The following is a 24,348-nucleotide window of genomic DNA, read 5'->3' on the forward strand; positions in this document are numbered from 1 at the left end:
TGTGTGTGTTCTCTGTTAATCTCTCAACAAAAGCTGTGACACAAGTTCAACAGACTATACAGGGCCAGTGACCTGTCACGTGACGGCCGGCAAAACTGCTAGGTCAAGACTTTTTTGTCCCCCCCACCCCCCCGTTCCACATGTCAACTTGTGAATGCCCACGCGTCTCTTGTGTAGATGTAAATGAGGACACACACAAAAAAACGTGGCTCTGTTGTGTTTCCACAGGCTGTTTTTTGTGCACTTTGGGTAAACAGAGAAATCTTAGAAGACGACGTGGGTAGGGAATCCTTTTTTTTTTTTTTATGTCCTTAATGACCTTGTTGTTATTGAACGGTTGTAGCCGTCGCCACAGTGTTCTCCGTACGTTTACGACACGACGTCCAGCCGTAGCGCGGGCCGCGCTCCGTGCCCCTAACTGCCCTTCCTACTGCCATTCGTCTCCACAAACACGTTGACATTTACATTTATTGAAATCCAATGGGCCCGTGTCGTGTTTTTATTACGTGACACAGCCGTGACTGTTACTCAGTGGTTGTAATCTGTCTCCAGTAGCACACGACGATTAAGTTCAACTGACCGGAACACTGCGATGCACTTTTACGGCATTATTGTTTTTTTATATTTCAGTTTCTCCACAGCGTATATATATATACATATATATATATATATATATAATAATACTGTGTTTATAGATGTATTTACGGAGCAGGCGGAGAGAGCATACCTCATTACGGTGAAAATGACGACCAAATGGCTCGTTATGTTGAGGAGGGTCGTTAAAAGCATAACCAGATATATGATAACTGTCGATGTGCGTTCTGTGTGTCCGTGTTCTTAAATGTCCGACTACTGCTGTAATGACTGTTTTGTCTTTTGTCCAGCGTGTGAAACTGATCCCAGTGACCTGTGAACGAAAAAGGCGAAACAGAGGACATCGTAATAACGGCGAGCACTGGGAACTCTTGTTTGGTTTTTTGTGTGTGTGCGTCGACGTCAGACTCTTCCTCGTTGTAGCTTGTGTGTACTCGTCTCGCGCCAAACACTGACTGCCAATAAAACAACAATATCCAAAATGAGAGGTTGTTCTTTTTTTTTTTATTTCCAACAGGAAATGGTTTTCATACATCATGCATACGTTTGAAGACAATAATAAATATTTTATCTTTGCAGATTACCATGATTTTTGGGACGGGCTGTCTGAGAAGAGGCGTACGCGTGGCAATTTTGGCTCCTGCTGCCAGACATGGTAATGTGGCATTTGCAAGGTGGCTCCTATAAGGTCAGGGCACAGTGTGACTGTCACACCCCCAACGTCCAAATACCATGTGACAGGGCAACAGAGCCCGCCCCCAAAAAATCACCAGGATCCTACAATCTGACCTTTTCCTTTCACGATTGACTTATTTCCCCCTGATTTTGAGGAAAACACATTATCTTTTATTTATCCTGTGAATCGTGTCTATGCGGAAGAATGTCCCATTTCTTTGCAAACTTTTCACCGAGAGTGTCGCTTTTGTGTGACTCACTCTTTGATATGATTATGCCGCCGCAGCTGCAGCATGCTCTGGCACAAAGATGAAAGATTATTTATGAAAAACAGCAGATTGCTCCGAATACATTATGGCGAGGAGGGGAATGGATTTGCAGAGCAGACGACGACGCGAGTCGCCTCAGGTTGAGGAAAGGGAGGCCGAGTGGCCACTTTACTGCATCCACAGAAAACTGTTTGATTTATTCGAGTCTTTTCCAACTAGGATTTGTTTCTCCACTCATTTATTCCAATTATTTTCAGCAAACATCATACCAGAACGCAGATTTTTGTACATTGAAGTATTACAGCATACATAAGTATAGTCATTTTATGTGAAATAGCATTGGATGTAAAACATTGGGACAAATGAACATCCACACAGTGACAGCAGAGGCAGTGGCTTCTTCCCTCGTGCCGGGAGACGGTCTCTATAACCTTCAGACTAGGGATGTGCGTATCGATCTGCGAATATCGATACTTCCGATCTGGGGGTGTGTTTTTTAGAATCGATCTTTACATCAAAATATCGATTCCAAGTCCACTTTTGCAAGAAATATTAATACTTTTATGACACAGACTCACTAATCAATTTTATAGAAGTAAAAAGTGAAACCTGTGGTCAATATTTGTGTCGGATATGGAACTACTTTTCCTTCTGGCTTCCGCTTCCTGTCTGACTTGGCCACGCTCGGCAGCTCGCGCACTGATATGCGCGTCGCATGCAGTCGATACCACTGTTTTTTCTTTCGATCCAATACCAGATGATACCAAGGCTAGTATCCGATACCAATACCGATACCGATACTTTTAGATGTCCTACTTGTGTATATGAAAATGATGACTTTTACAATGAAAACAAATGTATTCTACATATTGTGCTGGGAGGAAACATGTTTATCTAACTAAATAAATAAAATAAAATGTTATGTTTTAATGCAAAATTGACAAAAACACTCTGGTATTTTATGTAAATGTATCTTATACATTTACATATAAGATATGTATTTTAAATTTACATAAAATACCAGAATGTCGGTATCGGTATTGGTATCGGGATACTAGCCTTGGTATCACCTGGTATTGGATCGAAAGGAAAAATAGTGGTATCACACATCCCTACTTCAAACATCCCTGTGACTGACTCTTGTCCTCAGTAACCGGCTGCTTGGCCCAGTTTCCTGGCGTCAGACACCGCGCTGATACAGTCGCCGTCCTTCTCCACGGCGTTGACTACGTTGAAGAACACGCCGGTGGTTTCTCGATGGTGGCCCAGAGCTTTCAGCGCCTCGATGACCCGCTGTGGAGAAGAAGAGAAGAAAATTCAGGTGGAAGAAAAAGCTGCTGCTACTGTGTTTGTGATTTTCTTTTGATGATATACATTGAATGTACCTCGTCAAAGTTGGGTTCAAATTTCACTGCATTTGTAGGGTCAACGTAAACAACGGGAGTAGCGATCGCCTCCTGAAGACTCTTTCCAAACCAAAGGTGGTTCATGAGAGTCTAGAGGACAAAGACAATAATAGATTTGTATCTGCCAGATGGGAAAGTGATGATTAAACAATGGATTACGGACACGACGAAGACCGTTGGGGAGACCGAGAGGCCCATAATCCTGCTGCAATTTATCTTAATGGCACTCAGTGTGATTGCCACGTACCGATGCGATTGCAGTCGTGATCATACTCCCACCGGTCGCCCCAATCACCAAGGTCTTTGACGGAGACTTCAGCACTGTGGGAGCCATGGAGGAGGGCGGCTGATCTCCTGCAAATGGAACAAAAACACGGTGACTTACGGTAAACTGCCCTGAATACAATCCGCCGAGTGAGGGGTAATTTTATGATCTGTGGCCCATTGTTAAATGAAAACTGCGTGTGCTGGTGGGATTACCGGGAGTGAAGTGATCAACTCTGCCACAGAAGTCGCCCAGCTGGTTGTTGAGGATGACTCCAGTGCGAGGAGAGAGGATCCTGGAGCCAAAGCTGTGAGGAGAATACATTTAAGACAGAACAAGTCGTGTTTAGAGTCAGTTTCTGCTGTAATATATACAGGAAATTAGAATAATCTGCTGTTAAATCCTTTGGTTTCCCGTACTGACATGTGGTTGATGGAGCTGGTGACCGACACAGCAGATCCATCCTCGTCCAGCACAGACACATGTGAGGTGCCCACACTGTCCAGGTGTGGGGTGATGTTGTAGTACTGAGGACCGTGAGTCTCGTCGCTGCTGATCAAGGTCCGTATGCGGGCAGCAAAACTGTCCTCGGTGAATTTCCTCACCGTCTGCAGGAAGAGACAGCCAATTATGTGGGTGCTGATGACTTTACCCGTGAGGACGACGGCGTTGTAGACTGACACTGATATTTATGTAGATTCTTGTTCAAAAAGTCACTGAATCAGCAGCAACGGGTCTCTTGACTTTAAAACTGAGTGGTTCTTTGACTGTGTTTAAGCCCTAAGCCTATTTTGTAGGTCTCTGCTCGAAAATGAAGATGGCACACACAAAAAAATGGAAAAAGAAAGCACTTTCAGGATGAGTATCTCTGTGGAATGATGCAGCTGCAGCTCTAAACTTCAATCAAATCAAAGTACAATATGTGAACATCACCTCTGCAACTGTAATTAACATATAAAAAAGGCACTTATAAGTCCATATACATGCAATGAAGACAATAATTAGCATCAATTGAACTGATGAGTGGTCATTAAAGTCTTATTATCGTTCGTTATTTTTTATTAGCAACCTCATAAGCACTTATCAACATGTTTTATTTACCTTGTGATCATAAATAAGATGTTTAGTGAGTTTAACTACCAGTTATTATGCATTTATTATTGTTTTGATGTTTATAAGCATCTTATAATGGCAGTAAATGCTTATCCCTTATCACTGCATTTATTTAATTATAAGTTAAGATGATGTTGTGTACTATAACAGGAGGATTTGGACTCTCACCTCCTCCTTAGAAAACTGTGGATGGATTTGTTTCTTCAGTCCATTGGCAAACTTGAAGGCCTCGATATAGCGGTGATAAGTCAGCGTCTTTTGTTCATCTTGCAGAGAAGCCGAGTTCAGGCCATATCCTGTGAACAAAAGCAAATATAGTTTGTGCCAAATCAACTCCGATCCAAATTTAAAAAGCCAATGATCATTAGTGTTGTTGTGTGTGTGGCAGGAACCTTTCAGGACGTTGACGACGAAGCCGAGGAGGACTCCGCCTGCGGGGGGTGGAGGGATGTACATCTGGTACTCTCCTATGGGAACAGCCCACGCATCCGTCACCGTGACTCTGTACGCCGCCAAATCCTGCAGTGTGAGTGTTCCCCCTGAGCAAAGACATTGAATGCACCTGAGGCTCCACATAATTGAGATTCCTGCTGGATCCACGTGTCTACAGCCGCAGCGCTTCACAGACACGACTGATCGGAATCATTTGTAATGCGATAAAAGTGCCAGGGAGGGCTGAGAAGCAGCAGGAGAAGACAGCGTGATGGTAATACCTGCCTCCTGTATGTCACGGATCAAATCCTCTGCTACTGTGCCGGTGTAGAAGGCGTTTGCCCCGTGATTTGCGATGATCTCTAAGGTGTCAGCTAGTTTCTCAAACCTCACTATATCACCAGTCTTCAGTAGTTTCCCGTCCTTATCTGAAAATAACGTCCTATGGGACAAAAGCAATGAGAGAAGAAACTGTCACTCAGGGGTGAAAGGTTGCGTGTGTAATGTTTCTGTGCGTGTCTTTCGTACCGCAGTGCTCGGGTCTGGTTTGTATCAGAGTATGGGATGTATCGACCTTGGATGTGAGGAATAGGGAACCCCTCTCTGGCCAGATGGATGGTCGGCTGGAAGAGAGCCGCCCATGGTAACTTCCCATAGAGTCTGTGCACCTCTTCATAAGCTCGGAGTTCTCCGGGGACTGCGATCCACTGGCTACCTGCATCGTTACATAGATGGGGAGATAAGTAGGCAGGTCAGTGATTCTACAATATACAGTGGCATAAGATGGAAAAGTACAGATTCACTTCTTGAATGGCAAAGTTCATTTATTTTGCATAATACATTTCATACCTGACCACCTAGACATTAAAAAAACATGTTTAGCCTATAGCTAAGGTAAATCATGGCAGCCTTTTCCCAATGGAATAATAAATCATGAGCATAGTAGAGTAGATTATAGTATAGTATAGTTTAGTACATTATAGTATAGAATAGAATAGAATAGAATAGAATAGGAGATTATAGTATAGTAAAGTATAGTAGATTATAGAATAGTACACTATAGGAGATTACAGTAGATTATAGTATTGTATAGCAAAGTAGATTGTTTTTAGAGCATAGTATAGTACATTATAGTATAACATAGAATAGAATAGAATAGTATAGGAGATTAGAGTAGATCATAGTATAGTATAGTAGATTATAGTATAGAATAGAATAGGAGATTAGAGTAGATTATAGTATAGTAAAGAATAGTAGATTATAGAATAGTATAATCAATTAGAATAGAATAGTATAGTAGATTATAGTATAGAACAGAATAGTATAGGAGATTATAGTAGATTATAGTATAGTAAAATATAGTAGATTATAGAATAGTACACTATAGGAGATTAGAGTAGATTATAGTATTGTATAGCAAAGTAGATTGTTTTTAGAGCATAGTATAGTACATTATAGTATAAAATAGAATAGAATAGTATAGGAGATTAGAGTAGATCATAGTATAGTATAGTAGATTATAGTATAGAATAGAATAGGAGATTAGAGTAGATTATAGTATAGTAAAGAATAGTAGATTATAGAATAGTATAATCAATTAGAATAGAATAGTATAGTATAGTACATTATAGTATAGAATAGAATAGAATAGGAGATTATAGTAGATTATAGTATAGTAAAGTATAGCAGATTATAGAATAGTACATAATAGGAGATTAGAGTAGATTAGAGTATTGTATAGCAAAGTAGATTGTTTTTAGAGCATAGTATAGTACATTATAGTATAAAATAGAATAGAATAGTATAGGAGATTAGAGTAGATCATAGTATAGTATAGTAGATTATAGTATAGAATAGAATAGGAGATTAGAGTAGATTATAGTATAGTAAAGAATAGTAGATTATAGAATAGTATAATCAATTAGAATAGTATAGTAGATTATAGTATAGAATAGAATAGTATAGGAGATTATAGTAGATTATAGTATAGTAAATATAGTAGATTATAGAATAGTACACTATAGGAGATTAGAGTAGATTATAGTATTGTATAGCAAAGTAGATTGTTTTTAGAGCATAGTATAGTACATTATAGTATAAAATAGAATAGAATAGTATAGGAGATTAGAATAGATCATAGTATAGTATAGTAGATTATAGTATAGAATAAAATAGGAGATTAGAGTAGATTATAGTATAGTAAAGAATAGTAGATTATAGAATAGTATAATCAATTAGAATAGAATAGTATAGTATAGTAGATTATAGTATAGAATAGAATAGTATAGGAGATTATAGTAGATTATAGTATAGTAAAGTATAGTAGATTATAGAATAGTACACTATAGGAGATTAGAGTAGATTATAGTATTGTATAGCAAAGTAGATTGTTTTTAGAGCATAGTATAGTACATTATAGTATAAAATAGAGTAGAATAGTATAGGAGATTAGAGTAGATCATAGTATAGTATAGTAGATTATAGTATAGAATAGAATAGGAGATTAGAGTAGATTATAGTATAGTAAAGAATAGTAGATTATAGAATAGTATAATCAATTAGAATAGAATAGTATAGTATAGGAGATTAGGGTAGATTATAGTTGTTGTGGCAAAATTGTTGTGAGTCTGATGAAGAAATAAAGTTGGATTAAAGTTGATTGTTGAAGCGTGGTTTAGTCTTTGCAAAGAGAGGGTTCGACAGGTCCATGAATTAGATTCTGTGTGAGTGCAACTAAAGCTTTGTGCGGCTATAACTCAGTTTGCTAGGTGTTCAGACTAAGGGTGTAAATATGCTAGGGAGAGAGATATCTTGGAAGAGCTACAAGTGTGTAGGTCAAAGGTGAATGGCCTAGTATGAAGCTACAGGAATGAGCATGTAATATAAGATATAAAGAGATGGAAAATGTTATTTTCCATTACAATAGCATAGTAAAGAATAGTAGATTATAGTATAGTACAGTATAGTATAGGAGATTAGAGTAGATTATTGTACAGTATAGTAGATTATAGAATGCTATAATAAATTAGAATAGAATAGTATAGTATCGTACGGTATAGTATAGTAGATTAGAGTATAGTATAGTAGAGTAGATTAGAGTATAGCAGATCGATTAGAGTAGATTATAGTACAGTATAGTATATTACAGGGCCAAAGACAGAAAACATCCAGGAGAGGACTGTTAGACATCAGTCCCTCGTGAGTTAAACACAGATCTCCTTATGTCAACTGTGCTAAATGAGCTGGAGCAAATCTGATATGAGGAGGTATATGTGTCCAGTACTTAACCAGGAGACCGAGCAGCTAAAAACAACAGCAAATGACAGTGAATCAAGCCAAACTCCCCATGGAAGAATGAGGAAAACACTATGTTTCATCAGTACCGAGCAGCATCTGGAAGGTCTCGGGACAGGACCTGAGCAGGTCAGGTTTAAACTTCAGCGGCGCCTTCTCTCTGCCATTGATGATTTTCACTTTACCTTTGAAAAGAGGAGATCGTACCAGTTACCTCAAAACGACATGACGCTCTGTGCTTCATTAGAGGGGCGAGTGCACGTGTGTTACCAGATCTGTCCATCACTGTGAATATGGACCCCCCTCCTAAGCCCATACTCTGTGGGTTCACGATGCTGGTGCACAGCAGTGCAGCAATGGCGCCATCTACTGCTGAGCCTCCTTGTTGAAGGATGTTCCTAGAATATTCCACACTTGATCACTTTCCGCACTGGCCGGTGTTATTGTAGAGCACATTGCTAAAGCAATTTAAAAGTCGATTTTTAAAAGTTGAAATAAGTAAATGATGTGTTTTTCTTTAAAGTTGCAATCTAACGACGATACGACGAAACCTAAAGGTCGGCTCCTTATCCGTGGTTTCGTGCGTAATTGAGTAGACCAAATGGCGTTCTCTGTAAAATCAGGAGTCCGTTTCACTCACCGTCCAATCTCTGAACATCTCTGAGAGTCCGCAGCCACAGCAGCACGTGAGAAGGTCCCGGCAGAACACTTGCGCCTCATAAACACAGAAAAACACACAACTGTAGCGGCCACGCAGAGCAGCAGCAGCGCGCAACAAGTGTACACCCGAGCCTTTGACATCGCCAGTGGTTGATTGTTGCAGGTTCCTCCGCGCGGATCATGAACGCTGTGCCTCACCCTCACATTTCATCTCTTCTGTAAACTCCAAACTTCACTGACTGCAGATCAGTTGCCTCATCAGAGGGGGTGGGTCCTCCCTCCCTCCCTCCAGCCTGGGGCTTTTCGGGAAAAGTGGTCACTTAGATCATTACGAGCATAACAGATGCCACATGTGTGCGTGTCAGTGTATAAACATTGTTTGTTTGTTTGTTTGAATGGCTGTGGAAAACTGGGATTTAGCTGTATAGATAAACCTATGGTAAACTATGGCCTTTTCCAAATGTAATAATAAGTAATGAGTATAGTAGACCAGATTATAGTAGAATATAGTAGAGTAGATTATAGTATAGTAGTTTATATAGAGTAGATTATAGTATAGTAGAGTAGAGTAGATTATAGTAGAATATAGTATAGTAGTTTATATAGAGTAGATTATCGTATAGTATAGTAGAGTAGATTATAGTAGATTATAGTATAGTAGATTAGATCAGAGTAGATTATAGTATAGTATAGTAGAGTAGATTATAGTAGAATAGAGTAGAGTAGTGTATATAGAGTAGATTATAGTATAGGATATTAGAGTAGATTATAGTATAGTGGAGTATAGAATAGTATAGTATAGTATAGAATAGAATAGTATAGCATAGTAGATTATAGTATACTATAGTATAGTAGATCAGAGTATAGTATTATATAGTATAGCAGATTAGATCAGAGAATATTATAGTATAGTATAGTATAGCAGATTAGATCAGAGTATATTATAGTCAGTCAGTCATCATCTAACCGCTTTATCCTGCTGTTATCCTGCTGTGCCAATCTCAGCTACATCGGGCGATAGGCGGGGTACACCCTGGACAGTTCGCCAGTCCATCGCAGGGCCACACACAACTAGAGACAAACAACCATTCACTCTCACACTCACTCCTATGGTCAATTTAGAGTGTCCAATCCACCTAATCCCCACATTGCATGTTTTTGGACTGTGGGAGGAAGCCGGAGAACCCAGAGAGAACCCACGCACACACGGGGAGAACATGCAAACTCCATGCAGAAAGGCCCTTGTTCCAACCGGGGCTCGAACCCGGGTCTTCTCGCTGCAAGGCGAGAGTGCTAACCACTACATCACCGTGTGGCCCGAGTATATTATAGTATAGTATAGAATAGCAGATTAGATCAGAGTATATTATAGTATAGCAGATTAGATCAGAATATATTATAGTAGATTATAGTATAGTAGAATAGAGCAACAGTAGGCCTATTGTTGTAGTAGAAGCTTTAACAGGTTGTTGTTTCTTTGTTTTTTTATTGCATATTTAACAATAAATCCATCAATTTAAACTTTGATGAATTTCAAAAATCTTTAGAAGCCCTCACTTCCAAAATGGATTACATTGAAAACCAGACAAGGAGGAATAACATCCTCATCGATGGCATCAAAGATGAGAAATCTGAAACCTGGCATGACACTGAAGTTAAAGCCAAGAAATTCCTTGCTGATCACTTTAAGATGGATCCGAAACTAATTGAAGTGGAAAGAGCGCATCGAAATGGCACCTTCCAACTAGATGGCAGACCCAGGACCATGACTGTCAAACTCCTTCGATTCAAGGACAAAGAAGAAATTATTAAAGGGGCCAAGTGTCTGAAGGGCACAAAGTTCTTTATTAATGAGGACTTCTCTGAGAGGGTGCGCTCCAAAAGGAAGGAGTTAATGCCAAGGCTTAAGGAGGAACGAATGAAAGGTAACATTGCTTATCTAAAGTATGACCAGCTGATTGTTCACGCTCCCTCATCCAAGCCCACCACAAGTAAATCAACATCTAGGTAATGCTTATGCATGAGTCTTCTATAGACAAATTGGTTCATAACCTAGCAGCTTAAAGTGCTACTTGTTTTTTTTTTTCTTTTCTCTTTTGTCATATTATGAATGAGTTTTTAACTGATGTTGACTTAAAGGACTTTTGTGCTGAGCATGTTTTCAACCCTTTTGAGTTAAACGGAACTGATGGTTATACTGACTCTGCTGATCCAGACTCAAATTGTCTTAAATTTACCAGCAATTTGTCTACCATTTGTGAATATTATAATGTTCAACAATTTAAAAATTTACATGAGGGTTTCTCTAATTCATCTTTTTCTACTTGTCATTTGAATGCTCGTAGTCTTCCAAAAAATTATGATGACTTTACTAATTATTTATCTTCTCTCAATCATGAATTTTCTATTATCGCCCTGTCAGAAACTTGGCTGACAGATTCAACACAAATGTTATATGATATACCTTTATATAAGGCAGTTCACTGTTGTAGACCACGGAGAACTGGGGGTGGTGTGTCAATTTATGTTCATACCAGCCTACAATTCTGTGTTAGAGAAGATCTGGCCCATGAATTGAAAAACATTGATGTGGAAGCCCTGTTTATAGAAATTACCTCTTGTTCATTTTTTAGTGGCAGAAATGTTATCATTGGATGTGTTTACAGGCCCCCTGATACAGACTCTGTAAGTTTTAATGATACGCTTGGGTCAATATTAGAAATGATAAATACGGAAAGGAAACTATGTTTTCTACTGGGGGACTTTAACCTTGATTTATTCAAATGTGAAACTCAGGTTCGGACTTCAGACTTTCTTAATATTTTGTTTTCCTGTTCTTTTTATCCTCTTATTAACAAGCCAACAAGAGTGACAAAATCATCTGCCACCCTAATTGACAATATCTTTACTAACTCTGTGAATAATACAACTAAATCAGGCGTTCTTTTCACTGATATCTCAGATCATTTTCCTATTTTTCATTTTTCTATCTCTGACAAGACTGGCCCTGTTGGTACAAATTCCGGTAATGTACGTCGATTATTTAATCGGCAAAATACCGAACGGTTCAAAAAGTTGATTGATGACATTTCATGGGATAATGTTTACAAACATACAGATGCTGAGTCTGCTTATCAGACTTTTGTGACAACCTTTAATTCTGCATTTCATTTATGCTTTCCACTGGTACAATTAAAAAAGAACCTTGCTGTACTGAATAAAAAACCCTGGTATACGTCCGGCCTCCACAAATCCTCAACAACCAAAAATAAGTTATATAAGAGGTTTCTTACCAATCCTACACCTCTGAATTCAAAAAAGTACAAAACATATAGAAACAAATATAATCATTTAATTCGAATAGCCAAAAAAATATATTTCAGTAACAAACTCAAAGAATATTCCACTGATATCAGGTCTACTTGGAAGGTTATCAATCAACTTATGAATAAACAAAAGTCTTCTGTTTCTCATCCTTCAGAGTTCAATGAAGGTGGTGTAACATTTACTGATCCTCATGTAATTTCTTGTGAATTTAATAATTTCTTTGCACAAGTGGGTTCCTCTTTGTCAAAGAACATTAAACCTTATAACAGAAATCCATTGGATTACATAAAGGGTAACTTCCCCCCTCTTTTACAGTTTGAAAATACAGACATAGCAGAGGTGATGGAAATCATTGGCAGACTGAAAACATCTGCTCCGGGCCATGACGATATCTGTGCTTCATTGATTAAATCTGTGTCTTCATCTATTGTTGAACCATTAACATATATTTTCAACCTATCGTTGCAGACGGGATGTGTGCCTAAAGATCTAAAAATTGCTAAAGTTATCCCACTTCATAAAACTGGGGATACAAGATCATTTAATAACTATCGACCAATTTCTATTTTACCATGTTTTTCAAAATTTTTAGAAAAACTGGTACAAAAAAGAATCTTATCTCATTTAAATAAACACAGCATTTTACACGAGCACCAATATGGTTTCCGGGAAAATCATTCTACAGCTATGGCCCTCTTACAGCTGGTTGAAAAAATCTATACAGCCATAAATAACAATAAATATGCTTTGGGTATTTTTTTAGATTTATCGAAAGCCTTTGATTCTGTTGACCACACTATTTTACTTTCTAAGTTACATCGTTATGGTTTTCATGATATTTCATATATTTGGCTTGTTAATTATGTTTCAAACCGAGAACAGTTTGTTTATGTCAATGGTTGTACTTCTTCCAGAGCCCAGTTGACATATGGTGTCCCCCAGGGTTCCATTCTTGGTCCGTTATTGTTCCTTGTTTACATTAATGACCTTGCAACTGTTTCTTCCACGATGCTACCAATACTTTTTGCTGATGATACTAATCTGATTTTGACTCACAGTCACTTTGATTCTTTAATTAGTGAAGCCAATTCTGGCATTATTAAATTTTCTGAATGGTTCCAGATAAATAAGTTGACATTAAATGTAAAAAAAACAAATTTTATTATATTTACGGGAAAAAAAAATATATATTGTAAATCCAGCGCTAAAATCACTATTGGGAATAATGATATAATCCAGGTTTCCTCCACCAAATTTTTAGGGGTATTAATTGATGAGAGGTTGTCATGGTCCGAACATATTAAACTTGTTAATAATAAAGTGTTGAAATCCATTGGTATCATCAGAAAAATTCGTGATTTCATATCTCAGGAAGTTTTAAATATACTGTATTATAGCTTAATTCATCCACATCTCAGTTACGGTAATATCGTTTGGGCTAGCACTTATCCTTCTAATTTACAGAAATTATTAATCGCGCAAAAGAAATTTGTTAGATTAGCCACCTTCTCTAATTATTTGTCTCCATCTGCCCCTCTGTTTAAGAATCTTCAGATAATGTCAGTCTACGATATTAATATACTTCAATCATGTGTATTTACTTATAAATATATTCAACTTTCCCACTTGCTGCCCAAATCCTTTCATGAATTCTTTACAGTTAACTCTCAGGTCCATTCTTATAACACCAGACAGACTGATAAACTTCATCCCCCTTTTTGCCGCACTACTCATACTCAGTTTTCTTTTGCTCACAGAGGCTCCATACTTTGGAATTCCCATCTTCATGTTGTTAAATTATCTTCATCCCTCAATACTTTTAAGTTAAGACTGAAAGCTTACCTGTTAAATCAAAGTTCCTAATAGTTTTTTATTTTTTTTTCCAGTATATTTCCAGTATATTTGTCATTGGATCATTATCTCTTTACATGCTTATACACTCAGTTAAATACAATCATTTTATATTTATACATACCCATGTTTTTATTTCTGACTTCTTTGAGTGTCTGCTATAAAATGGCACTTGTATTGCTTCCTTTTTTGTTGTTATTTGTTGTTGCTTTCTCCTATTGTTGTTGTTGTTGTTGTTGTTGATTTATCCTTTGAATGTGTATATTTCTTGGGGAGGTGCTTCTTATAAGCCCATGTAGGGTTTTTTAACCTCTCCTGCACTTACTATTCTTCTTTAATTTCTGTTTTTTGTATTGTCGTTTTTTTATGGTGCAAATAAATAAATACAAATACAAATACAACATCATCTGACCAAAGTGCTGTACAGATGTCACAAAAAACACAAACAACTATTGACACTGAAATCAAATGTACGCTAAGATAAATTATAAAAACGTTAAAATGATAAAAAACAAAGAAAACCAAGACAGCTACAGACTTTCCAGGTGTGTGGTTTAAAGTCGAACCATTGGGGAAAAGTTTGTTAACCATGTTTCAATGGTTTGTTATAAGATGAACTATGATTATTATTATCATCACACATATGCTGGTTGATCTGTGACTGCTGCTGCAGGAGAAACCCTGGAGACACGCAAAGCATCTCGGGAAATGTTGTCTGCAGTCGCAGTTAGTGATGTGTTGTTCGTGAACGATTCGTTCAAAATGAACTAATCTTTTATATGACTCGGGAGTAATGAGTCATCTCAGTGAGTGATTCGTTCATTTTCATGCAGTACCTTCCTTCGCCACATGGCAGATAAGATCCGAGTCAGTAAGAAGAGTCGAACTTCCCATCACTAGTCATAGTAGCAAACAGTGGTCGATGGGCGAGACAAGGAAGAAGCGGGTTACATGAGTCAAGTCAACCACAGTGACCATAGTGACACCGGATGTAAGGTAATGTTACCTTCAGAGTAAAAGAAAATACCACAGCCAGTAAAACTGTTATGATAATGTTTTATCTATTAATCAGTCAGTTAGCTATCGTTTTGTTGTCGAGTTGGCAGTGAATTGTCAAACAAATGAATAACTAAATGATTTGTGTTATATGTAGGGCAGTGTTTCACTTACATACCTAATATGAGACTGGATCATTTTGGTTTCAGATGACACTCTTTTGTGATAGAGCATGTTTGTTTCTTTTGTCCTTGTGTATTGAATATTGCATTGAAATAAGTGAATAATATTATCTGGACACAGATGGCATGATTGTGTACCTAAATGATCGATACTGAGCTGAACTAACTAACTAATATACAACCTATAAAATTGAAATGATTTGTCTTTTCCAGCATTAGAATAAGCCTTTTATGTGTACTTTAGGCAACAGTCTTGCACTGCTAAGCTTCTACAGCGGCCTGAGGTTTTTAAACATGTTTCTACTGGATAGTATTATGGGAACTGTATAGGATTCAGTGTGTTTGAGGCACAACACACCTTTGTTGTCAGCTCACACTGAAAAAAATGTTAAGTCTTAGGCAGCTCCGTTGCAGAGAATGTGATCAAATGAGATGAGATAAGATTGTATTGATCCCTCGCAGCAGCAGCACAAAGGAAAGCAGCATAATGTAATGAAAGGGAAATAGAAATAGAAACAAGACCAGGAACAAAGTGGACGCAAAAGACAGGACGAATAAACGATGACGGGAATACTATATACAACAGTGTACAACGCCTGTAAAAATGAATATGAAAGTGACAGCATATGTAATAAAAGACAAATTATTGCAGTCACACATTAGTCACACATAATGTTGACATTTCAGGTTGTTCATAATATGTTTTGTAGAAAGATACGTCATTAAATGAAAAGCTACATGTGGAGTCTGTGTTGTTATGCTATTATGTTACTGGTCCGGCCCACTTGGGATCAAATTGTGCATGTGGCCCCTGAACTAAAATGGTTTAAAACGTTTGAGAACCACTGCTCTAGTGTTTTGGATATATATGGAATAATGCAGGGCCTCTGTGTCGTAAACAAGGACAGAAAAACACAGGGAAAGCAAGGCTCAAGTTTCCTTCCTCTGCCTTTCAGCGATTGATTTCAACGGCTTCCTTGCCAAGACTTTTATTTTGAAGTGCACGTCCTGGAAACAATAACGGTGGCTTGACGCTGGGTGGCTTCCTCTGGTGGCGCGAGAGAGTATTCACAACAATATGATCCGAAGGCTTCCCGACACAGCCGCCCGCCTGTGACAGACAGACAGACAGACAGACAGACAATCAATCAAACCGTCGGTAGGACAGCTTTTGTTTTCATGTTTTCCACTGAGTGATGCGTGTCGCTTCAAGTCCACGCGTGTGTAGTCCGTTTTCCTGTCATGTTGGCGTGTGATCTCCGTCTGCTTTGTGCACTGCAGTGGTGCGCAGCTCCGCCTGGACAAACACCTGTGCGCCTCCTCTGCTCTCCACTGGCCGCACTCGTGAATGTTGAGTAGGTATGGGTGCAAAACCTGCACGAGTCAATTGACGCAACAACAAAAAAAAACGTCCGCGGAGCTCATGTGTCTCGCGCTGCTTGTTTACTGTCGGTGATTGAGTGTTACAGCTCACCGGGATCAGTTGTGGCACATTAAATGGAAACAATGTAGTGTGTGTGTGTGTGTGTGCGGGAGTGAGTGAGTGAGTGCACGGAGGCGACAGGATGGAGGGGAGGTTCTATTAGCGCTGGATTGCCCGACCATTTTTGGTGAGAGCGCATAGCGGAGCTCAGATCACAGCTGACGCATTGCACTCCCTGCGCTTCGGCTGTTGTGTGTCTCGTTATCCTTATTTAAACACACACATGTAATCTAGTCCCTGTTGTTGTTGTTGTTTTTTATTAGTCAGCAGACGTGCTGTTACACAGACCATGCAGCTCCCCCCCTCCCATCCAACACCCACCCACTCAGGGATCCATTAATGCAGCCCCCACTGTGATACCTATTGATTCCAATTATGAATGTGGGAGGCTATCAGGACTGTTTACGTCCACACAATTCACTGTGTGTGTGTGGGTGCAGTCCGTGCGCGAGAACATTAAAGGAATAGATGTGGGTTAAATGCAGCACTGTGTCCATGACTCATGGTTTTACAGAGTGCAGTACAGGGGTGTGTGTGTGTGTGTGTGTGCAAAGCTGTAATCCAAGTAGTCTCCCAAGTGTGTGTGTGTGGGTGGGTGCAGTCATTTTGTGAGTGGGTGAGTTTCAGCTGGTTGTTTTTAACTCTGTGTGTTAGTTTGCTGCTCGAGATGTGTTTCAGAGACAAAAAAAAGTTTAAAGACACACATGAACACGAACGCATTACTGTCTGTCACAGCAGCCTCTCCTGCTGCTCCTCCTCCTCCTCCTCCTCCTCCTCCGCTCATCCCTCTGTCTCCTCTTCTGTCTTTGTTTTTCAGGGAACAGATCATCCGGAGATGCGGTGTCTGTCTGCGTTTGTCTGAGAGCACGAGGAGAGCGAGCCGCGCAAATACCGCACAGCCAGACATCATGCAAGGAGAACGCTCCCCTCACTGCAGAGTGGTGGTGAAATGTTCGGCCTGAAGAGCGAGCGTGTCACATCACATCAGCAGACCGTCTACCATGGGGATAAGAGCAGCTTGACATTAGACTCACTAACACTCTGCGTGTGATTTCGGGGGGAGGCCTTTCAGTCGTGATCGAGAAAATCAAGAGAAGACGCGTTAACTCGTCCATCGTCAGATTCACTGATCCAGAAACGAGCCGAGATGGAGTGGTCGCTGGAGAACGTGAGGGAGATGGTGGCCGGAGGGATGCAGTCAGTCAGGGAGTGTGAGATCTGCGCGTTTGCCATCGCCATGTGTGTGCTGCTGCTGTTTATGTGGTATTGTTACAGGGTGGGCCGGGAGCACGGGTCCAGCCCCTTGCGTGGCAGGTATCTCGCGGGGCCCGGTCGGATCGGAGGGGTGGTGGGAGGCTTCATGAGTTCAGACTGTCGTGGCAGAGGGAAAGGGAAACACGGATCAGCGGACGAGCAGAACGGCTTTGCTTTCTGTCAGTCCTCAGAGTGCTTCCGCTGTACCAGCGCTGGAGAAAGTCTGAACCAGAGGCTCTATCACAGTCTACAGGAATACGCCAAGCGCTACACCTGGTCAGGTATGGGCAGGGTGCATAAAGGAGTCCGTGATCAAGGCCGATACCTTAACAGCCGACCGACCATCCAGCGGCCAGAGGTCTTCTTTCTGCCAGACCTACCCTCGGCCCCTTTTTTCTCCAGGGAGATACAGAGGCATGATGTGGAGCTGCTGGAGCAGAGCTTCCCCGCTCTTCTGGCCGAGTTTGAGAGCATCTACCACCAACCTCCTGCCCGCAGCGGGTCCTCTCTCCCGCCTGGGTGGAAGGTCAACAGCACTCCTCGTGGGCAGTGGTGGACCTACTACCTGGTCAACCAAGGCACTCCTCTGGTTCTTAATGTCAGGAGGTGTCCGCGGGCGTGGAGGGTGCTGGGACAGCTGCGCACGTTCATCGCCAACAACGTGTTTGGCAACGCCTGCTTTTCTGTGCTGACGCCCGGAGCTCTGATCACTGAGCACTACGGTCCAACAAACGTCAGGCTGCGCTGCCACCTGGGTAAGAACTGTTAAGTGAGCTGGAACTGATACGACCGTGTGATATGTGAGGCATGGAATAATGATAATGGCCATAATGATGCCCATATCTGACAAGAGAAGTGAGTCATGAATTCTCCCGAGTCACAGAGGCGTGTGGCACAAATTGAGTGGCAAGAAAAAGGGTTTCTTTCCTTTTGCTGCACCCGAGCCTTGATTCCATTTACATGTATCCTCTCTGAGATAGCATGAAGTAGTTATGATGTTCTTTTTTAGGATTTAAAATGGCACACACTAATGATGCAAGGTGTTACAAGAGCAGGTTATCAAACAAGTCAACACAAAAAGCAGTTTTTAAGTGATGATTTTATTTATTGAGGGAAAAAAACTATCCACACCTACATGGCAGCTATGTGAAAAGTATTTGCCCCTTGTAAAATCATGACGTAGCTGTGGTTAATCACATTTTTTGGAAAATTTCACTTGCCACACCCAGGCTTGATTACTGCCAGACCTATTGAATCAAGAGGTGACTTAAATAGAAGCTGTCGGACAAAGTGAAGTTGGCCAAATGATTCCAAAAAAGGAAGACATCATGCAGCGATCTAAAGAAATGAGATCAAATGAGAAAAACAAATACTTTTCTGAAGCTTTGGAACTCCAGTGAACCATGGTGAGGACCATTATTCACAAATGGAGAAAACATGTAACAGTGGGGAACCTTTCCAGGAGTGGCCGGCCTGCAGGAATTACCCCCAAGAGCGCAGTGACGACTCATCCAAGAGGTCACAAAAGAACCCAGAACAACATCTAAAGACTGCAGACCTCACTTACCTCAGTTAATGTCAGTGTTCATGACTCAGCCATAAGAAAGAGACTGGGCAAAAATGGCATGCGTGGCAGAGCTGACCAAAAAGAACATAAAGGCTTGTCTCACATTTGCCAAAAAACATCTTGATGATCCCTGAAGACAAACGTGGTGGTAGGGTGATGGTCTGGGACTCTGCTTCAGGACCTGGACGACTTGCCGTGATTGATGGAACCATGAATTCTGCTCTCTACCAAACAGTCCTGAAGGAGAAGAAGGAGACGTGCGACCATCAGTTTTTAACCTTTAGCTGAAGCGCACTTGGGTTCTGTAGCAGGACAATGATCCAAAACACACCAGCAAGTCCAGATCTGACTGGCTTTAAAAACACAAAATGAAGGTTTTTTTGGAGTGGCCTAGTCAAAGTCCAGACTTTAATCCAGTTGAGATGCCTTAAAAAGGCGGGTAAAACAATTCTGCAAAGACAAGTGGGACAAAATTCCTCCACAGCGATGTGAAAGACTCATTGCCAGTTATCACAAACACTTAATTGCAGTTGCTGCTGCTAACGGTGGCACAACCAGTTGGTAGGTGTGGGGGGCAATTACTTTTTCACAGGTTTGAATAGTAGTATTTTAAAATCATAGTTAAAATCATCACTCAAAATCTGCATTCTGTGTTTACTTGGGTTATCTTTGTCTAGTGTGACAAACATACTTTTTTACGGCACTGTATGTATGCCAAAGCCTTAGAATAAGCTCTTTCTAAGTACAGAAGGCAAGGGCCTTACTTTATGGATGGCTATGTTTCTACGGTAGCCTCAAAGGACAAACCAGACAGTTTAATAAAGAAGAAGAACATCCTTCTCTGGTGTATAAAGGCCACCATAGTCCCCTGACGTGCTTGGGAAAGGGAAAGGGGAGGTCCTCTAATGAGCGATATGTCACATGAGAGCTTGGTTAACAAAACAAAACATTTGTTTGTGTGTGTGTTCCATCATTTACGGATTGTTGTTTGTTTTGTTGTTTTTGTCTCTAACAGGTCTTAGAGTGCCCCCTGCCTGTGAGCTTGTAGTTGGCGGAGAGCCACAGTGCTGGTCTGAGGGCAGCTGTCTGCTTTTTGACGACTCCTTCCTCCACAGGGCCTTTCACGAGGGTAAGCTCGGATTACAACGGGTCTCCTATTGCTGCCCCCTTTTATTTATTCCTTGAAAAGGGGAATGCATAAAAGCGTATAATCCAATGTCTCGTAGGAAAATGGAGTATTTAATAAAAGCCTGACGTTCCTGATGTATCTCCCGCTGTTTCTGTGTGTGTGTGTAGGCAGCGCAGACGATGGCCCCAGAGTGGTTTTCATGGTGGACCTCTGGCACCCCAACGTGGCCGCCGCTGAGAGACAAGCCTTAGACTACATTTTTACTCCAGGCCGTTTAGAGGACAAGGATGGGAAATAGGTGTGAGTGAGAGTCAGATGGTCTTTAGGGAACGTGTTTCCAGGATTGGGGAGCAGCTCTTTTTTTTTTTCTTCCACCAGACCAGCTCTCACATTCACTGTGTACATACTCTCTTTTACTCACACATGTGTCATTACCTTTCTTAGACAATGACTAAACATTGGGCCTCTTTTATTAGTGTGTATTAACACCAACGGCAGTGACTTTAAGGCGTGGTTTGTGACAACAAATCATTTAAAATGCCACCGCCGTGGTTTACTGCCAGCTGAGCAGTCAAACTGTTTTTGTTTTATCTATATTTCCCTTAGGCCAATTCAGGAGGGGATAAAGTTTTGTTCTGGATGCTGCTTGAAACTGCGGACATGATTAATGACCCCTCGCCTGCCACTAAACGGTGTGTCACACTCTTGCTCCTGTGCTTCGCAGCATAAATAGCTCCATAGGGTAATCCATTCTAGCCTTTATGTTCCCAAACCGCCTCTGTGCCATCAGGAAAGACACAACAGCACAAGTATCTCCTTTTACTGTGTAACAAACAGTCATAATTATTCTTCAACATATCCAGTCCCACTTCAAATTGTCAGTGGGTGTGCACTTTTTTATTTCACCTTTTGACTGTTAAAGGAATACTTCACCGATTAGCATTTAGCTTTGTATTACTAGAATAGGGGTAGAATTTTTAAAAAAATTGTGTTTCCCAACCTCAGTTTCCCCTGAGTGGAGAAATATCTTCATTATTTTCTTTGCTTCGTGAACCACCAGTGACACTTGGTACTGTTAGCGTAACTGTTAGCAAAGATGGCGGACACCGTTTACAATCTGGGAACGAGGTCCCGTCCCCCTACGAGCGGGTCTAAAAAGTGCGGTCTACAAGACTGTGTTGGGTTTAATTCATAGACTTTATATGAAAATGATCCTTTTTGAGTGTAGAAAGTAGTCTGCAAGTAGCATTTAACCCACCAGGGTGTGAACTCAAGTTTGAATGGGAAAATTAGCTTCTTTTTCTTCTCACTTGAGTTATAACATCTGAACATTGTCCTGAGGCTTTAAAGGAATAATTTCCTCAGTTTCCCCTGAGTTGAGAAATATCTAACTTCATTTCTTTGCTACGTGCCCACCAGTGACACTTGGTCCTGTTAGCGTAACTGTTAGCAAAGATGGCGGACACTGAAGACATTTGGGAAGCACAATTTTTCAAAAATACTACCCCTATTCTAGTAATACAAAGCTGAATGCAAATTTTTTCTATTTTTTCTCCAGCGATTTCAACCTCTGTTATAGTTCATTTAAAAATCACTGCAAGAGTAACACTGAAGCTAAGGAAGCACTGCTGGAATGAACACTGTTTGGGTTTATGTAATGGACACATTCAACTAAACCCACAAACACAAACATTCAGAAAGGTTAAATCAGCCAATGTGGAATATGAATGTCTTTGATACTTGGTTAGTTTTTACGACGTTGTGCTCAAACTGGCGTCTGTTTATAGATAAATGACACAGATGCGTGACAGACTGTGAAGTGACCGTGTGACCTGCAGCTACAAGGCTCAGTGTCATCGAGGACAACAGACTTGTCCGTGAGTGGCGCGATAACTGAGGTCCAATGTCGGTGTCACGATGTGAATGTTTACAGCTAATCTCTCTCTGTCATGACGTGCGCTGGTGTGGTAGTTAACTGTGCTCCCCTCTGAGAATCAGTCCTGCTTTTACATGACATGGTTAGAGAAGCACATTTTTAGGTCAAACTGTGAGTGGGCCTGTGCTGTGTCTCTGGAGATGAAAGTGTTTTTGGTAAATTCACTAAACTCTTGTAATTTGGTTGTATTTGATATTAGGTATTTGATATTTCTGTAAATAAGGTTGAGGTTAAAAAAAGCAAACAAACCCAGGATTGTCTGAGATGTTTTGAAATGATTGTCTTCGATACTATAACTATTGTGTTGTCTTGATTTACAGCTAAAAGAAATGACTGCATTTCACTCTCCGTTTCTTGAAAAGCCAACCATTGGAGGAATTTGATAGATTGAATTTGTTGATTCTGTATGTTTATGAAGTATTATCTCTGTTCTGTGATGTTTTTTATCCATCGTTAAAGCCACGACTCTTAATTCTTCAGCGGCACTACATGGCTATATGTGCACAGTCTAAAAGATAGCAGACGTGAATCTTTAGCGGCTCGATTCCAGATAATCACCTATTCAATTCCAATGTTTACAAAAGTACGAACATTTACAAGTTGTTTACGACATTTTGACGAAAACTGACACTCACATTGAGCTGTCCACAACTCATTTAGACGACGAATTCTGTCATTCCAAAGCATTTGCTGTAACACTGTATAATGGGGGCAACCATTTTGTTTACATTTGGATTAAAGACTTGTCCTTTAACACATTCCTGTGTGGATTTTGAACAGCATTTCTGTACATTTAATAAATGGTTGAGTATCTTATTTGGAACAGCTGTTGTTGGAAGTGTCACTTTTACCCAGGTATCACAGATATGTAATACTTGAGTGTATTTCGATATTGATGATACACAAGAGGGCAAGATTTCCATACGTCGCTAGGATACCATCACCAAACTAGTGTAGTCACAGTCTAGTTGGAGCTTTGGCCCAGAGAAGAGGTCTTCAGGTGGTTCCCCAAACCCTCACTAAGTGTTTCCACCCTACTCTGGTGGGTCGACAGTGGTGGCGCTCACTCACCGTCCCTCTCCTCGAGTCCCTCCAGATGAGTTGAATAAGCTTTCCTCCTCTCTTGGCCTTTCACGCTCCTCCTGGTCAGCAGATTCCATGCAGTTTGTGCAGTCATCGACCAGCTGTTTGTGTTCACTGGCTTTCCTTTCTGCTGCCTCTGCTGTCAGTTCCACTAAAACGATTTTCCGCCTCTGAGCAGATAAACACATCTGAGCTTTCTTCTCTGGTTAACTCTAACCTCCCATCTTTTCCCTGACTAAAGTAGTGAGGGCTTGGTTGTGTTCTTGATAAGAGCCTTTCCAGCATCCAAAGTACTTTATCACAGCACAATCTATACCTCTGTATGAAGGTGTACTTACCACTGTACTCTATATGAGTTATTAGTATATTGTATTTTGGCCATTTTAGGTAAACTATGCACTCCAGCTTCACTCCACCAGGTGTCTCTCTTATCTAAGTTACAATGGTTAATACTGAACTACAGAAGGGGAAAGGCCTTTTCTTACATTGCTCCCTATTCATGGAATAATTTGCAAGCCTCAGCACAGCTTGATCATATAATGTCCTTGCAACATTTCCGATCTGGAAACTGATCTTGGATCTGTTCCTTTTTAACGTCAAAGAGATGTTGTGCATGACGGCTCGACTGTAGGATACCAGTTGTTCTAAAAACTGTCAGAGTAGTTTCTCACATGTATAGTATAATATAGTGTCAGTAATAATAACAGCAGCTTTCACAGAAATACATTTGTGTTAATAGTTGTGCTGATATCAATTTTATTATCTGCATCTGGATCCTGCAGCCCTGCCGTCACAGGTACCTGTTGAAGTTAACAGAGTTTGTCCAGTAGTA

The 24,348-nt window shown here is 40.4% G+C and overlaps 2 protein-coding genes and 1 long non-coding RNA gene across 6 annotated transcripts; 2 read left to right on the forward strand and 1 right to left on the reverse strand.

Moving 5' to 3' along the window:
• The first annotated feature begins 5 nt into the window (after positions 1–5).
• Positions 6–2,747, forward strand: LOC122764765. The gene is made up of 3 exons (XR_006359879.1): positions 6–1,082; positions 1,174–1,249; positions 2,689–2,747. It is a non-coding gene; the product is annotated as an uncharacterized LOC122764765 (long non-coding RNA).
• ggt5a (gamma-glutamyltransferase 5a) lies at positions 1,706–8,922 on the reverse strand. The gene is made up of 12 exons (XM_044018687.1): positions 8,689–8,922; positions 8,319–8,446; positions 8,138–8,233; positions 5,283–5,469; positions 5,036–5,196; positions 4,715–4,861; positions 4,491–4,618; positions 3,633–3,817; positions 3,425–3,516; positions 3,192–3,298; positions 2,924–3,034; positions 1,706–2,831 (listed from the first exon to the last, which is right to left on the reverse strand). The coding sequence occupies exons 1-12, from the start codon at positions 8,847–8,849 to the stop codon at positions 2,685–2,687; spliced, it is 1,650 nt and encodes a 549-aa protein (XP_043874622.1). The 5' UTR covers positions 8,850–8,922; the 3' UTR covers positions 1,706–2,684.
• Positions 4,795–21,436, forward strand: asphd2 (aspartate beta-hydroxylase domain containing 2). 4 transcript variants are annotated; one of them, XM_044018693.1, is made up of 4 exons: positions 4,795–4,848; positions 17,365–18,556; positions 20,384–20,497; positions 20,665–21,436. In XM_044018693.1, the coding sequence occupies exons 2-4, from the start codon at positions 17,695–17,697 to the stop codon at positions 20,793–20,795; spliced, it is 1,107 nt and encodes a 368-aa protein (XP_043874628.1). In that variant the 5' UTR covers positions 4,795–4,848; positions 17,365–17,694; the 3' UTR covers positions 20,796–21,436. The 4 variants fall into 4 exon arrangements, with proteins under 4 accessions (XP_043874628.1, XP_043874625.1, XP_043874626.1 ...); XM_044018690.1 differs by lacking the exon at positions 4,795–4,848 and adding an exon at positions 16,113–16,423; XM_044018691.1 differs by lacking the exon at positions 4,795–4,848 and adding an exon at positions 16,113–16,419.
• Positions 21,437–24,348: the final 2,912 nt, after the last annotated feature.

Source organism: Solea senegalensis, unplaced genomic scaffold (genome assembly GCF_019176455.1).
Source record: "Solea senegalensis isolate Sse05_10M unplaced genomic scaffold, IFAPA_SoseM_1 scf7180000017645, whole genome shotgun sequence".
Taxonomy (NCBI): Eukaryota; Metazoa; Chordata; class Actinopteri; order Pleuronectiformes; family Soleidae; genus Solea; species Solea senegalensis.

Bases quoted from the DNA above. Each gene is read 5' to 3' on its own strand.
- ggt5a (XM_044018687.1), bottom strand. From the start codon at position 8,849: ATGTCAAAGGCTCGGGTGTACACTTGTTGCGCGCTGCTGCTGCTCTGC. The intron at 8,447-8,688 runs GTGAGTGAAACG...GGAATATTCTAG, and splicing joins AGATGTTCAGAGATTGGACG to GAACATCCTTCAACAAGGAG. The intron at 4,862-5,035 runs GTATTACCATCA...GTCTTTGCTCAG, and splicing joins CCGTGACATACAGGAGGCAG to GGGGAACACTCACACTGCAG.
- asphd2 (XM_044018693.1), top strand. From the start codon at position 17,695: ATGGAGTGGTCGCTGGAGAACGTGAGGGAGATGGTGGCCGGAGGGATG. The intron at 18,557-20,383 runs GTAAGAACTGTT...TGTCTCTAACAG, and splicing joins CAGGCTGCGCTGCCACCTGG to GTCTTAGAGTGCCCCCTGCC. The intron at 20,498-20,664 runs GTAAGCTCGGAT...GTGTGTGTGTAG, and splicing joins CCACAGGGCCTTTCACGAGG to GCAGCGCAGACGATGGCCCC.